Below are 14,897 nucleotides of genomic sequence, written 5' to 3'. Positions count from 1 at the left end.
TTGGCGAGTGGAAGAAATTTAATATATTGTATTACTTTAAGTTGGTGAGAGGAAGAAATTTATATTAATTAAATTATAAAAATACAAACATAATTACGTATATAAATATATAATTTGTAATCAACGAAAAAGTGCCAAATGTTCAGTTATAATTTGTTTGAGACAAGCCACCAGATTTGAAGGGGTGGTGGTGACCCATTCAGGAGACAGCATACACCAAACCTTAATAATAAACAGTGGGCAGTTAATTAATTAATTTTCTCATTCATGCATTTTTTTAAAAAAAGAAAGTTTTTTAATATAAGAATCAATATTATTAATATACTTCTCTTTATTACCACTAATAGTATCAAGTATTAAATGGCTTATATAAATTTAATTGATAAAATTACTCTTAGTAATTAAAAAGGATAATTGCATGGTTTATTCTGTGTCTAATCTTGAGAAAATTATGAACTTTAATATTAAACTTGACTTAACCATGAAGGAATTCAGAATTATGATAATTCCAAGCGATTTGAAAATAATAGAAAGGAAGAAATTTGTATCCAAACATACACAATTTAGCAGTTTATTTATTCAAATAAATTTACAAATGTTTGCTAGTAAACAACAGGATCAACAGAGGGAGTGAATTCCGTGTAAATCATCCCGAGCAGCAAAAGAATCTCCTTCCGACGATTCTCATTTCATTGGTCAAGTTCATCCCAGATGATGGTGGAAGACGAATTCTCACAAGCCTCTTAGCTGCATAGAGTAAAACTAAAGTTGTCAAATAGGTCGTAAAATTTGATCTAGGTAGCAGTTTTTTCAATCAAACCATCAGATTCCAATTCCACTAATTCAACTACTTGGACCGAAATTGGTCTTTGGTTGAATCGGTTAGCTCAGTTTCAAAAACACGGGTTTAGAATGCATCAAAATGGTGATAGGTACCTATTTCATAAAAGAGTTCGTTGATATTCTCTGCTGTTTTTGCCGAAGTTTCAATGAAGAACAACCCGTGTTCTTGAGCATATTGCAATCCTCCCTGAGACGTAGTGGATCAGAGTGCAAATCCACTAGTGTTAGGATGGAATTGAGAATGGAACACAATGATTATTGTATTCTTACATTTGATTTCACTGAAATGGAATGAGTTCAAAGACATCGAACAAAGAGAGTAGAGTATAGATTCCAAAGATGTATAATTCCTTTGAGTTTCAAGTCATTTCTAATCAACTCAGTTTCTTGAGTTGACCTCAAGTTCCAGTTTCGTTACAAGAATCAAAAGTAGTCACTTTACCTCAGTCTCCACCTTCCTCTTTGCTTCCAAGTCAACCTTGTTCGCCACTAGAGCCATTATCAGATATGGATTTCCTAGAATGAGAAAGCTTTATCAAGACAGAGGGATTTCAGATCGAATCAGTATTTTGATGTACCAATCTATTGATACAAAGTATTTCGGATGCTATAACATAGTAGTCGTTTGACAAATCATGTTTACATACCGAATGGAAGCAAGAAATAAGCATTACTGAAATTTGAAGTACATTGCACATTATTCAAATTTTCGTGTATAAGCCATGTCTTAGATGATCTGAAATTACCTTGTCTTTGAAGTTCCAGAACCCACTTTTGTGCCCTAATGAAGGAATCCTGAGGAAGAAAAAGTAAATGTCTACTTAACAGAAAGAAAAACAGTTCTTGATCTCACAAGTTTTACTTATGACAAAGCCAAATATGACATGTAAACCACAAGAACTAGAGGCAAAGTATGTGCCATTGCAGAATGACAATTGGAACACAAATTGATATGAACATGAACAAGATTACACAAATAAACAATTTTAAACTGTAATATTGTTTTTTTAAACCATAAATATAGATTGATATCTTCCTAGTAGTTTAAGTTTTTTGTAGGCCACCCACAAATCTTTTACTATGCATAAAAATGTTCACATGGTACACCAAACTCCTACCTGTTCAACACAGAACATGGATGAAGTTTAATATATCTTAGTACCTACAACCTAAACCAAGAGTTCAAGAGCACTCTTAGAGTATATTTTGATGAACTGTTTACCATGCTTGAGATATCATAGACCACGATTGCTGCAGCTGCACCGCGATAATACATTGGAGTTAAACTATGATATCTCTCCTGTCCAGCCGTGTCCCATATATCAAATTTTACAGTCGCCTCATTTAGTGAGATAATTTGAGAGAAGAATGCTGCTCCTATTGTTGACTCCTGCAAACCGAGCATTCAATTGGTTAAGCACATTCCCAAAATACTCAAGCAAATAAACAAAAATAGTGAAGAAGTTATAGACCTGACAGTCGAAATATTGGTCTTTGACAAACCGTAGCACTATGCTTGTCTTTCCTGTTCCCATATCTCCAAGCAACACCTATGAAGCGTCCATATAATGACAATTTTGATCATTTCTTACTAGAACAACAACAACTAAGCTATGTGGATCCTCCTATGTCATTGGGTTTGATCCTCTCATATATCATCATTTATATTTAAATGAATTTTATCATTGCTAATTAAGTCTTCTTTGGTCGATCAATTGAATGCTCTAGAATCATCCTCTCTCTATTGAGATTGACAAATCTTTTCTAAACTAACCATATTGGTTGAGATCTAATCTCCTCCAAAGGCTGAACGTGAATCCTTCTCCCAAAAGAAGTTCCTATCCTTCGGCACTAGAAGGATCCCCTATTTGAAACCAGAAGAAGATTCCCAGAAAGAACATTAAAGAGCTAACTCAACAGCTAGAAGGTTGGGCCGATTGGAACAATCATCTCCATAAGGTCAAAGTAACTCAAGTGGATCCTTGATGAAAGTAACCAAGACCTCTCGAAGCCTGAAATGTTCAACTCAAAGGATTCAAACGACCGATATGGGGACCTCTCTTCCCTTCTCTCCATATCCCAAACATATTGTTCTGTTTACGAATAATTTTTCCCCCTTTTGCTCATTCTTGTGCAGGAAAAGTATTACCCCCTTTTGTTAATATTTGACCATGCTTACGATCATGATCCAAACACATGGACCCTCTTGTTGAATCCGTAAGCAAAGCTAGGGCCAGAAGACGACACAGCAACTGCAAGATCAACTAAAAAGGACAACTTTTGGGGGTTCAAGAACGAGCGCAAAGGGAAGACATACCCACCAGCTTGGCTTGGATGCTGTTGTTGGTCGCCGTCCTGGCCATGGCAGAACTCCTCCGACACAGGACGAAGCTTCAAGGGATCATCAAAAGGAAGATGAGTCGATTGCAAGTAGCATGCAACGGGAAGGAGAGAAGGAATGGTAGGTGCGACTCCAATGTTTGAACGTCTGTTGCCATGCGCCTTTCCTTCCATTCCTACTCTTCTTTCTGGGTAAAAATTGAATCCCTTTGGCTTCGAACTTCGCCATTTCAAACCCTAAATTCAACCGGCCCGGTCTGCTACGAACCGTTAAATGTGATATGAACCGTTTGGTTTCAAATAATCTTTAGTGTTTTTAAATATTATCTTACAATATTTTTTCAACATTTTGTATTATTATTATTTGAATTGTTTATTTTATATACTATTTTATGTAGATATTTATTTGTAGTCATTAATTTCGGACTCAGTGAGCCACTCTTGAACGGCCCCAACAAAAAAACCGAACCGGAATGTTAACGTTAAAGAGTCACTGTTGGACCACATGGCTTTTGTGCCTGCCTTTTGCAATCTACTCCACTGACATCCCTTTATTACGCTTCCAGGTATTTATTTTTTGGAAAGCTAAAATTGAAAAATAAAACTTATCAATTACATGAATTCATATTTTTAAAAAAAGAAAATATAGGTCACAATTGTTTATCTTAATTTTCTCCGAAAATTATTTAATTCAGCAATAAAATTTTAAAAAGAAAAGAATGAAAGTTCTAAGTGGTGAAAGAAATTTCTTCAGCTCAAGTTCAAAATTAAAATATTTATGGATGTATATGAAATATACTCAAAATTAAATGACCAACTAGAAATAGTGGTTACACCAACAACACTATGAGCTGTTTTGTCCTCTTGCCGTTTCACTTCTTTAGTTGTTTTTCGTCTTCCTACTCTAACTGCGTATCCTCGCCTTCCTCCTCTTCGAATCTTTCCTGGGATTGCTAGCTACAGAGATCAGCAAAGATGTTTGATTGCTTGGTCGGAAGCAAGTTCTCCTTCAAATGGTAACCGTTTGTTCTTTAATCACTTTCTCGCGGTCATCTGGTTGCTATTTGTTGCTTTTGTTCTCGAGGGGAAATTTTTTTGTTTTGCTGATCTATTAAGCATGAGTTCGTACGATTTTCGCCGCGTATGATCGCAGCAAGCACGCGGTGAAGTGTACAAGGTCGCGAATCGAGGCGATCTGGAAGAAGAAGCAGGCCATGGTGAGGTTCCTCAAAAAGGACGTCGCCGACCTCATTGCCGCCGGCCATGAGTCCAACGCCTTCGAAAGGGTAATTCGTCTGCCAATTTCCGTTTTTTTTTGTCGCCCTCTCCACGGTCAGTAGTTACCAGTAGCTTTAGAGTAGGGAGTTAATGCGGTTTAAATGGCATCATCTGGCGTTTTCTGCTTAAAAAAGATGAAAAATTTTCACTGTGCCGGTGAAATAGGCTTTTCAGTGGATCGATGACATTGGGGCTTCACATCTACTTTTGCTTTTACTTTCTGCGTTTTCATCAAAATGGGGGCAGGGATTTACTAGGGTTCCACTATTCAAAAATTATCATTTTTCCTTATGATTGTCCTAAGTACATTGTGGGGCATGCATGCTTTAATGGAGGTCTGAGTAATTGTTTCTTTTTCTGCTGCGTGGAACAGATGGATGCACTGATTTGTGAGATAAATCATGCGTCTTGCTATGAAATGATTAAACAATTCGGTGAAGTTGTCTTGAATCAGCTCCCAAGCCTACAAAAGCTGAGGTACCAAAATAATTCTACTTGCTGTACAAATACTATGCTTTTTAAAAAAAACACAGTTCTACAGTCTTCAAATGCTAAATAACAGCTTTTGGCTTAGAATTGATTCGTTCGTTTGATATTTTACTTCGATGTGAATGAAGGTCATATGGTTATTTTTTCCAGTTTCTTCATCTTCAAAAAAGTATAGCATAATAAGAATCACTAATATATAGCTCATATGGAGTTGGAATTCAAATGTACATTACTTGAGCCTAAATGTAACTGCTTATTATAAATGTTTTTATATGATATTCTCTGAGGGCTTCCCTAACTTCATTTTTCTTTCATTTTATTGATGGGTGCTTATCAGAAGATGGTTTTTGTTATTTGATTTACAGAGTAAAGTCAGGTTGAACTGGTTGCATGGGATGAATAATGATACACTTCAGAAATTGCATAATTGAGTTTGAAGAGCATTTTGAGATGGCCATGGTCTCGTTATGTTAGATTATGGAGGAAACAATAACAAGAAGTTATAGATATTGTTAATTGACATAGTGAATACTGTCGACACAAGTTGTAAAAGTGATGGCAAGCTGATGAGCTTGAGTATAGGAGACAAATATTAGAGTGGCATAACAAGTAATCGGTGTGATATAAAATTGTTGGTTTATGTAGAAACTGTAAATATTGTCAAGCAAAACTACAATGATTTTGATCCGATAGAATTTATTTGCTAAAATAAAATATTTATGCACATTTTGCACACTATGTTATATAGATAAAAAATATTGAGTAACCGGGCCAAATAGCTCAAATGTCAACCTTTCAGAATTGAAGAAATTTGATTGCTATTTTCTACATTTCATCAAACTTTAGTTGATATTTATATTCATAGGAAATGCCCTCAAGGAGCAGTGGAAGCTGTGTCAACTCTGATTTTTGCTGCAGCTAGATTCTCTGATCTACCAGAACTATGCGATCTTAGGCGTATATTTACAAATCGATATGGGGGTCCTATGGAATCATTCGTAAATGCTGAGGTTCTCAACTCTTTATGCTTTTCTTACTAAATATGTTATATTGTGAATTATGTTCTCATAATCTAGAATGGTTTTTTTCCAGTTTGTTGAGAAAATTCAGAAGAAAACATTTTCCAAGGAAGACAAGTTACAAATGATGCAAAATATAGCAGAAGAGTTTTCTGTTAGATGGGATTCTTGGGCATTTGAACATAAACCATCTAATTCCCCTCCAAGGAAATATGTGAGTTCTGATAGAGTAAAAAACTATTTGCCTTGCTAATAAAACAAATATCTGTTACAGTTTTTTTTGTTGGTACATTTGCTGTTTGACGCAAATTGCATTCCTATAATTAACTTAACGCTGCTGCTTTACATTTCAGGAACAACCTAAGAAAGTTGTGCCTCTTCATTCTGTGAATAATGCAACTCGGATAATGTCGACTGAAGGTACAAAGGTCCAATCTTTACCTAGGAAAAAGTGTAAGCTAAAGGCTACGACCATTGAACAGTGGCATCGGCAAACAGATTCGAAGGATAATCATATGATTTCAACTGTTAGTCCTAGCAATGCTCCGTGTGAGAAGGCAAGAAAGGCAGAAGCTATTGAGATTGAGAATGTGAAGCCATATCTGGACGACGGGGTAATGCCTCTGTATGATAATAAAATAAGCAATCAGACAGATGGAAATAATGAGACTAAAGGTGTTTGGTATAATAAGACAGCAAAAGTGCTGGAAAAGCTGGACCCAATTGCTCCTGAGAAGGAAGGAGTTTACTTAATGAAGCCTTTAAATGAGAAACAAGTCATCCCTCCATATGCCAAATCGAACTGGAGTAATAATTACCTCCAAGTGGAGGAGAAGATCAGAAATGGCTCGCAGTATGATTCTTCTCAAAGATACGCCGAAATGGTGTATCCCGGTGAAAAGAAAAGGCAACCAGCCAGTTTGGTTCCACCTTATGTAAAACCATTCAATGATGTTAAAGCCATTCAAAAACTGGATTCTACTTGTCCGACCAAACCTTATGTCATTTCTGATGATCGCAAGGATGAAATTCTTGGCAATCCGGCAAGCACAGGTAATTCGTTGCAGAGGAAGTTGCAGAAATTAACAGTCAGTGAGGCTAATGACAGTGTGCTAACTGAAATAATTGATAGAGCCTTTTATGATGAGAAGAACAGAAGCCGGACCCCAAGAGATCGAAGAAGATATACAAGAAGGCAAAGTGCCAGTAGCATTAACGATTACTATGACAACGGGAAAACAATAAAGAGATATCATGGTGAACCTATTGAAGGTGAAGTAGACACCAGAAAAGGAGATCAAGGCAGGCACATTGCAGGTGCCAATGCCGATTACTATCATGACAGGAAGACCAGCGGTAGACATCCAAGAGAACCAATTGATGATGAGATGGACAACCCAAGAAGACATGCAAGCTGGAAGAGCGGTGGTTGCATTGAGGAGTACTATGATGTGGGGAACACTGTTGATAGACATCCAACTGTACTCATCGACAATGAGTTGGACACCCGAAGAAGACGACATAGAAGTAGGCATAGTTCTGGTAACGATTGTGATTACTATGATGACGGGAAGACCAGAATTAGGCTTCCGAGAGAACATATTGTTGGCGAGAAGGACAGCAGGAGGCATTCTAGTTGGAAGAGCGTTGGTCATAAAGTTGAATACTATGAGGAGAGCCACACCAGTAATAGGCATGGAAATGAACCCATTCATCAAGAGTTAGACAACCGAAGGCAGCACAGAGGCAAGAAGAATGAGGATGACATCTGTGTTTACTATGACAAGGGGAAGATCACAACTAGATACGCAAGGGAGCCTTCAGAGGGTCGGATGGACAACCAGAGAAGACGTACAGGATGGAGAAGTGCTGGCACAATTAGTGAGTTTTATGGTCAGATGGACACTTCCGTAGACCACTGCAAACGTGCAGAGAGGACCCGAACACCAACACCAACTAAGTCTCGAAGAAACAAGGACTGGCAAGATGCTGCAAGGTGTGATGAGTACGACAATGATGAAATGGTCATGGATAGGCTCTTGATTCACTATAGCAGAAAAGGGACTCCGAGAGGATGCACCCACAAAACATGGACAAACAGGAATCCTCTGAGAGATCATGTTCTTGATTCAGATAGACCAAGAGCATCTGCACCTCCTCTAGATAGAACCACCTCGACGCCACCTGAACCGGTTGGGCAATCTGAAGTAGTTTCCAAGGTCTCTGCTCGAGTCGAATCAATGCAGGGCAACATGCTAAGTTCAAATGGCATTCGAGTGCATCCGAGACTACCGGAATACGATGAGTTGGTTGCACGTTTTGCCTCATTCTAAAAGGTATGAACCTCAATAGTAGTACCATACAGTTCCTGTTTTACTCACGTTAACAAATTTTAGCAACTTGAAACATTTGAAAGAACTTATATATGGCTATTATTCTATTTGAAGTTTCAGAACTTAGATGATCCATTGTACTCTTTGCTTTAAATGATGTCCTATGATCAGAAAAGCATATTTTCAGATTCAGTGTGCTATTTAATTTAGTTCAAAGCTATCATGGAAGGATCCCTAAGATTATTTTCCTGTTTATCAAACAAATAGAAACAAAGAATAAGAAGAGAACTAATCCTTTTGTGTAAATATTTTGATAAATTGTCTATACAAGAATATCTTGGTTGAAAGAAAAAAAAAATTGAGTAGACAAAAGAGGAATGAGTAGATAGAGGTGATGGTGGTGACAGTGCAATATTTGTTTGGTCACCATGCAAGTGGGCACCCAAGCAACTTATGAAGGGTCCTTTATCATCATCACCACCACCACCCAGTGAGCTTTTGCTTTCACATCCACTATGGACAATGAGTGATCTCCAACTAAACTTTCTTTGATTATAGTCTGAACTATCATTCAATTTTTTGCATTTGATATCGTATTTATGTTAGCAAAATCTTCTCTTTTTTCTTCAAATTCAAGCATGATTGCATCAAATGTTTTTTTAATCTTTTATTAGATTCTATTCTGAATAGCTATCCTTGATACTTGGAAGGACAAAAATCAACAATCCATTGTTATGGTGTTGCATTTCAAAAATCAGCATCACCCTATTTCGAAAAAACAAAATTTGAAAGGGCTAAATGGGGAGACAAGTACGTTTAAGTGTGTCTTTTACAAATTTCATAATTTTAAATTCATCTTATGGTCCATTGTTGGGAGACTAAAATGGGAAACAAGTATATTTTTTTTTGGAAAATTTAAAAATTAAATGTACAAGTACGCTTTTTATCAATAGTTGAACTTGTAATTTTATAGATAATATTTTAAAAATAAAATACTAATTTAGCTTGTCATTTTTTTTATTCCAAATCTTAATGAGTAATTTAACCAACAAGGTGGGCCACCCCCGCACCCCACTTAAAAGGGTGGTCCCACCTTCAATCCTTTCCCTCTTCTGTTACACTGAATTTAGAATCCCCTCATCTCTACAGCTCTACTCCTTCCTCGATCCTCTGCTTTCCCTTCCTTCCCGCATGGAGAAGTGCAGGTCGTTCCCGGACTCCTCCTATTACTCCTCCGTCGCCGGCGGTGGATCCGGCCACGAGAACCTCTCCACCTCGTACAGCTTCAACGGGCCGAGCGGGAAGGGCGAGGGCTTCGCCAGCGCGGCGGACCCCGAGCTGAAGCGGAAGCGGCGCGTCGCCTCCTACAACTCCTTCGCCGTCGAGCGCAAGCTCAAGTCCTCCTTCAGCAACAGCTTCAAGTGGATCAAGAACAAATTCGCCGACGCCCGCTACGGAGTCTAATCAACAAAGGCACGTATCAATATATCAATCCATCCATCCATCCATCTATCCGTCTATACATGTGTCCTCTTTTCGATTGAATCTTTTTTCTAGGGATTTGGCTTGTTCTGTTGTCTATCCTGTGTGGAAGTCATTAGCTAGGGTTTGATGGTTTGGGGTGGATAAAAATTGGAACTTTGCAGTTGCTCATGAAGCCTCTGTTCATCTTTGAGCTGCCTTTGTTCATCTTCGAACATTTTCCCAAATTCCAAGTTTCATGAATTTCTCTGTTTGCTTCTGAAAATTTCTCGCCCGTTTCGATATTCTCCATAATAATTCGCCGATTGTTTTCCGTCGACTGAAATCCTTGTCTTTTAGAATTTGTAATGTCTCGTTCTGCCTTTAGCAAAATGATCAGTTGGCGTTGTTGCCTTTTGCGTTTTGGCGATCAAAAAGTTCAGCTTTTCCTATTGCTCATGAAGTCTCTGCTCATCTCCGAAAACTTTCTTCAAAGATCTCTTTTTTATCATGGAAGAATCGTTTTCTAAGTTTCAAGTATTTGTCTGTAAATTATGAAACGTTTACATTACGTTGCAAGGATAAATCTATATTTGGTCCTAAAGGTAAAAAATATCCTTTCATAAGAATAATTCCACAATCAATTAAAAATATTAATTTGAAATTTAGAGTGAAATTTGATGATCAATTTGCAGTATAATCTCTTGTTGGGCATCTGAAAAATTTATAATTTTAAATATTTAGTTTAATGTATTTATATTTATTGATAAAAAATATTAATTTGAATTATTAAAATAGAATAATTAGTATCAACAATATTCTTGGGAAAATTTAAAAGAGTGCCTTTTTATTTTAATTATCATTGAGGGCATCTCAAATTAAATAATTAAAAAATATATATATTGTATTTTTAGTTTAAAAATATCATATTATAATACTTTTAACTATATTAAAATATTTTAAAATTATCCAATAATGCTTTCTCCATCAAATTGCTTTGATTCAACTTGTTTCAGGTCAAATATGAACAACTTGACCAAAACTAAAATAGTTTTGATAAATATTAAAAAAAAAAACAAATTTTGACTAACAATTTTAATCATTTTATTTTATTAAGAGGAACAATTTAGGAAAAAAATTAGGATAAAAACATTCTTTTTATATTTTCAATATGGAGTAATTTTCACCAACATTGAAATAACTTTAGAAAACTGATATATTCAGTGAAAAAATTTTAAGTAAATAATCAAGGATAAATACATAAAATGATGTGATCCATAAGAAATGAAATGATAAATTATAAATTTATGTGTCTATCCTGAACATTTCTATTTTTTTTTTTTTTTGGCATATCATTGTTTTAATACTTGAATATTTTTTTTTTACCAAATTTAAAACAATTTTGATCGACAATGTAGTAATTTTGACCATTAATTTGGGAATAAAAATTTTGATGAGATGTTTTTTTTATGTTTTTTTTCACCACGATTCTTGCCTAAAGAAATAAAAAGCAATTTGATAATCGTGAACTAAGGGCCTTTTTGAAAAGTAGATTTGAAATTCTCCATTCAATTAAGTAAACGTCTCGCCGCTGTGGTAACGATGACGGGCGGATGTGCACATAGCGTAGAACGCCTTCGCTGCGTCCTCTCTCTCGTCTCCGCCGCCCATATAACCCCCGATGCGAGGCGGTGGGGATGCAGGCGGAGATGGAGTCCGAGATAGAGCGGCTCCCGGTCGACCTCCTCGCCCACATCTTCTCTCTCACCCTCTCGTTCAAGGATTTGGCACAGTAACGATCCGATAAGCCCTATATTTTGTTGTTGTTGTCGTCGTCGAATCGAATCTTTCTGTTTCATTGGGGGGTTTGAACTTGCTAGGGCGAGCGGAGTCTGTCGGAAGTGGCGGCGAGGAGTGGTGCAGTCGCTGGCGAGGAAGGAGCGACTCAGCTTCGCCGGGTGGAATGTCGATGACGAGTCCGCCTCCAGGGTCGTGCGGGCTGCCTACAATATCACGGAGCTGGATGTGTATCGTCTTCTCCTTCCCTTGCCTTGCTCTATTTCGATTGCTTTCCGTCTGCTATTTTGCTTAAAAACACTGATTTTGGTCGTCAATTGAGGCTGAAGAGATCAAATAGTTGTTATATTTGTACTTTGAAGAATTTGCTCTTCTTCTTAGAAATTTGGAAACTTTTGCCCTCTTTATATTTAGCTTTTTAATTTGATGGAAACTGCTTTTCTGCTGTAGTTCCAGGAGTTGCTGGGGTTGCCAGATAACTGACCTAGGGCTGTATAAGATTTCACAAACAAAATGCGTTGGTAATCTATTATCAATATCGCTGTGGGGCGTGGCCGGAATCACTGACAAAGGAGTAATTCAATTGGTTAGTACTTCTCCCTTATGATTCTTGCAATATCCCATGGACCATGATTGTGTCTGAAAGTTCAAATATACATAAAACCATGTTTTCCTATGATCGTTGAGATAGTAGAAATATGCTAAATCGGTTGAGTGAAAGGCTTCTGCAAAAGATGAGTAGCATTTTCTTTTTTCTGGTTGTATCTTTAAGGTCATTTTTTAAGCAATGTGAGCAATTGCTCAAGTTGGACAAGTAACCTTGGAAGAACTATAGGTCAATTGTCTATTTAAGTGGTTCTGAGTTGTACGTTTCCTTATGTTGTTCTAGTTGACCCATCTTATTTTAGCTTACTTTTCTCATCAGTTGACTTTTTTTCATCATCATCAAGTTATCTTCCTTATTGAGATACCTATTGCTGGTACCAAACCATCTTTAATTAGGAAGATGTTGAGCAAGTTTTGACAATGTTCTGTGATCAACTAATAAGTTGATGCCTATCACTTCCATTATCCTGCTAGCCTCTTTCTCCATGATGTTACAATTCACAAACTCGAAGTTTGATCAGTGACCTGTAATTGCGCCATTTCAGTTAGGTTATGAACTCAATAAGGCAGACAACACAGATAAATTCATTGTTATTGTGTATGCTAATGCAATTTGTTCTTTCAAACTGACAGTTCATTTATTCATGTGAATCATGTCACATACCATTAGCATGATTGTTTTGAGTTCATGAATGTATTGTTTCGCCATACACATGGACATCCTGGACAATCAAATCTCAGCTACTAAAAGCATGACTTATCCAATGAGGTGCTCTCATTCTTGCAAATGTCTTCCATCGTTATTGAGTAATATTTTCTTTTGGATCCAATTTCTGACTCTGTGTTTTTGTAAATTGCATAATTTGAACCAGTAGTATCTTGCAAATTCTATCTGCGATCACTTATATCTGATTTTATTCAGGTGTCAAGAGCTAATTCCTTACAACACCTAAATATTGGTGGTACATTTATCACAGATGAATCACTGTATGCTGTTGCCCATAGTTGTCCACATATCAAGGTATTCTCCTAAATGCATTACTTGCTACTTGGCTATTTCATGATTCTCAAAATTACAGTTGGGAACTTAAGATCAGCTAAAAATTATTATCCTATCAGGTTTTCAAATCCACTGATTGTTTAAACCCTATTGTCATTATTTTTTCGTTCCTTCCCTTGTCTTACTGAATTTGCAACATCTGCCTTATGATGGATGGATTATACAATTGTGTTCTTATCGATTTGCTTTAGTTTGATGCCTTAGTTCCATTGTTCCATGAGTCCTACATGAATACATGCAAAACTAGTTCATACTAAACATGTTCTCCCACATGACTATCAGTACTTGAAATACAAAATTTCAATAAACAAGTCAAGCTGAGCCAAGTTTTGTGGTGTTCAAGCTTGTTTGATAAGATAATCGAGCCGAGCCGAACCTAAAATGAACCAAGCGGTTAAAATGATTGTTCATCTTGGCTTGGTTTCTTTTTTTATAAGTTTGAGCTTGGCTTAAGCTTGGTATAGATGTCATCGATCTCTCAAACTTTTTTGATTATTTGAAATTTTTACATTTTAAATTTGTATGATTAGTTATTAAGCTTAATAATACAAATTTGTTTGTTCATTTTGAAAGCTTCTTTATTTATTTAGTAAGTTGATGAGAGTTTTATTGATGAACGTTGTTCATGAACGTTAACGAGTTGAGCACATATGTGTTCAAGTTTGTTCCTTTAGTTAAAGGAGTTGTTCAAGCTTGTTCATTTAATTGATTTTGTGTATATTGAACGAATATAAACAAACTCTTATGAAACCAAACACCACGAATGTTCAGTTCATTTACAACCCTAAGCACAACGGTCTCATACAAAATTTTGATTCATTTCCTAGTTTTTCAGCGAGATGGAAACCTTGTTTTCTTTGACCAGCATATCATTCACAGGGAAACTAAATAATGTCTATGCAATCTAATTTTCGTACTCCTAATGGAATGATATTCATAATAATGGTGATGATTACTACTTTCCCTGACTATGTTTCCTTAAATTTTAGACTATTGTTCTATGGAGTTGTCGCCATGTCACAGAACATGGCCTCATCGAGCTTGTCAATAAGTGTCGTAAACTTGAAGCGATCAATGTTTGGGGTATGAGGGTGCCCGTGGATTGCTTTGTGAGCTTGCTTGCCATCAGCCCTGCTTTGAAGATAAAGCCTATCACCCAACAACTTGGAGTTGGGAGGATTTGGCCAGTAGCATAAACAACTTGACTAGGGTTGTTCATTCATTTGTTAGCCAATGTGCATAAATAAGTGTAATGTTTATTTGACATTCATAAATAAATACATTGTTGTAATTGTGAATAGACAGAAATTTAATGACATTGAAAAAACTTAATTGGTATAAATGGAAAGAATATATGGAGATTAAACACTTCAAGTGGTTTAATGGTGATTGTTCTTGCTATGTCGATCAGAATGCTCAACGGATAATAATGGATATAACAAGTAAAAGGTTAGTGTTTTCTTTAATAGATATTTGATGTTTTATGCTTTTGTCTTTAAATATTAGTTATGCTTCTTGTTTCTATCCTCCACAAATTCATTATGAAATCATGGAACAAGTATCTAGTTCTGTAGAGAAGGAACTTACAGATCTCGCTGCCTCAAAATGCCAACAAAATCAAATGATCTTACCCTATGTTTGGGAGGAGGTGAGTAAAGGGGAGGGAAGGGT

General features: G+C 36.5%; 4 protein-coding genes across 4 annotated transcripts; 3 read left to right on the top strand and 1 right to left on the bottom strand.

Moving 5' to 3' along the window:
• Positions 1–497: 497 nt before the first annotated feature.
• LOC122013347 (ras-related protein RHN1-like) lies at positions 498–3,388 on the bottom strand. The gene is made up of 7 exons (XM_042569601.1): positions 3,165–3,388; positions 2,316–2,393; positions 2,066–2,233; positions 1,590–1,638; positions 1,286–1,359; positions 937–1,030; positions 498–747 (listed from the first exon to the last, which is right to left on the bottom strand). The coding sequence occupies exons 1-7, from the start codon at positions 3,204–3,206 to the stop codon at positions 647–649; spliced, it is 606 nt and encodes a 201-aa protein (XP_042425535.1). The 5' UTR covers positions 3,207–3,388; the 3' UTR covers positions 498–646.
• Positions 3,389–4,042: 654 nt separating this feature from the next.
• On the top strand, positions 4,043–8,488 carry LOC122014821. The gene is made up of 6 exons (XM_042571259.1): positions 4,043–4,199; positions 4,337–4,469; positions 4,835–4,938; positions 5,816–5,960; positions 6,043–6,183; positions 6,323–8,488. The coding sequence occupies exons 1-6, from the start codon at positions 4,159–4,161 to the stop codon at positions 8,300–8,302; spliced, it is 2,544 nt and encodes an 847-aa protein (XP_042427193.1). The 5' UTR covers positions 4,043–4,158; the 3' UTR covers positions 8,303–8,488.
• Positions 8,194–10,049, top strand: LOC122014823. The gene is made up of 2 exons (XM_042571261.1): positions 8,194–8,305; positions 9,452–10,049. Exon 2 carries the CDS (start codon positions 9,494–9,496, stop codon positions 9,764–9,766), a length of 273 nt encoding a protein of 90 aa, XP_042427195.1. The 5' UTR covers positions 8,194–8,305; positions 9,452–9,493; the 3' UTR covers positions 9,767–10,049.
• Positions 10,050–10,887: 838 nt separating this feature from the next.
• On the top strand, positions 10,888–14,607 carry LOC122014822 (F-box protein At5g67140-like). The gene is made up of 5 exons (XM_042571260.1): positions 10,888–11,555; positions 11,644–11,790; positions 12,011–12,146; positions 13,089–13,187; positions 14,216–14,607. Exons 1-5 carry the CDS (start codon positions 11,461–11,463, stop codon positions 14,420–14,422), a joined length of 684 nt encoding a protein of 227 aa, XP_042427194.1. The 5' UTR covers positions 10,888–11,460; the 3' UTR covers positions 14,423–14,607.
• The last annotated feature ends 290 nt before the right edge of the window (positions 14,608–14,897 follow it).

Source organism: Zingiber officinale, chromosome 8B, assembly GCF_018446385.1.
Source record: "Zingiber officinale cultivar Zhangliang chromosome 8B, Zo_v1.1, whole genome shotgun sequence".
Lineage (NCBI taxonomy): Eukaryota > Viridiplantae > Streptophyta > Magnoliopsida > Zingiberales > Zingiberaceae > Zingiber > Zingiber officinale.
Note: the sequence above shows the minus strand (reverse complement) of the source record. Positions and strands in the feature narration are given on the sequence as shown.

Bases quoted from the DNA above. Each gene is read 5' to 3' on its own strand.
- LOC122014821 (XM_042571259.1), top strand. From the start codon at position 4,159: ATGTTTGATTGCTTGGTCGGAAGCAAGTTCTCCTTCAAATG. The intron at 4,200-4,336 runs GTAACCGTTTGT...GTATGATCGCAG, and splicing joins AGCAAGTTCTCCTTCAAATG to CAAGCACGCGGTGAAGTGTA. The intron at 5,961-6,042 runs GTTCTCAACTCT...GTTTTTTTCCAG, and splicing joins AATCATTCGTAAATGCTGAG to TTTGTTGAGAAAATTCAGAA.
- LOC122013347 (XM_042569601.1), bottom strand. From the start codon at position 3,206: ATGGCCAGGACGGCGACCAACAACAGCATCCAAGCCAAGCTG. The intron at 2,394-3,164 runs GTGGGTATGTCT...GACGCTTCATAG, and splicing joins ACAGCATCCAAGCCAAGCTG to GTGTTGCTTGGAGATATGGG. The intron at 2,234-2,315 runs GTCTATAACTTC...CTCGGTTTGCAG, and splicing joins ACCAATATTTCGACTGTCAG to GAGTCAACAATAGGAGCAGC.
- LOC122014823 (XM_042571261.1), top strand. From the start codon at position 9,494: ATGGAGAAGTGCAGGTCGTTCCCGGACTCCTCCTATTACTCCTCCGTC.
- LOC122014822 (XM_042571260.1), top strand. From the start codon at position 11,461: ATGCAGGCGGAGATGGAGTCCGAGATAGAGCGGCTCCCGGTCGACCTC. The intron at 12,147-13,088 runs GTTAGTACTTCT...GATTTTATTCAG, and splicing joins ACAAAGGAGTAATTCAATTG to GTGTCAAGAGCTAATTCCTT. The intron at 13,188-14,215 runs GTATTCTCCTAA...CTTAAATTTTAG, and splicing joins ATAGTTGTCCACATATCAAG to ACTATTGTTCTATGGAGTTG.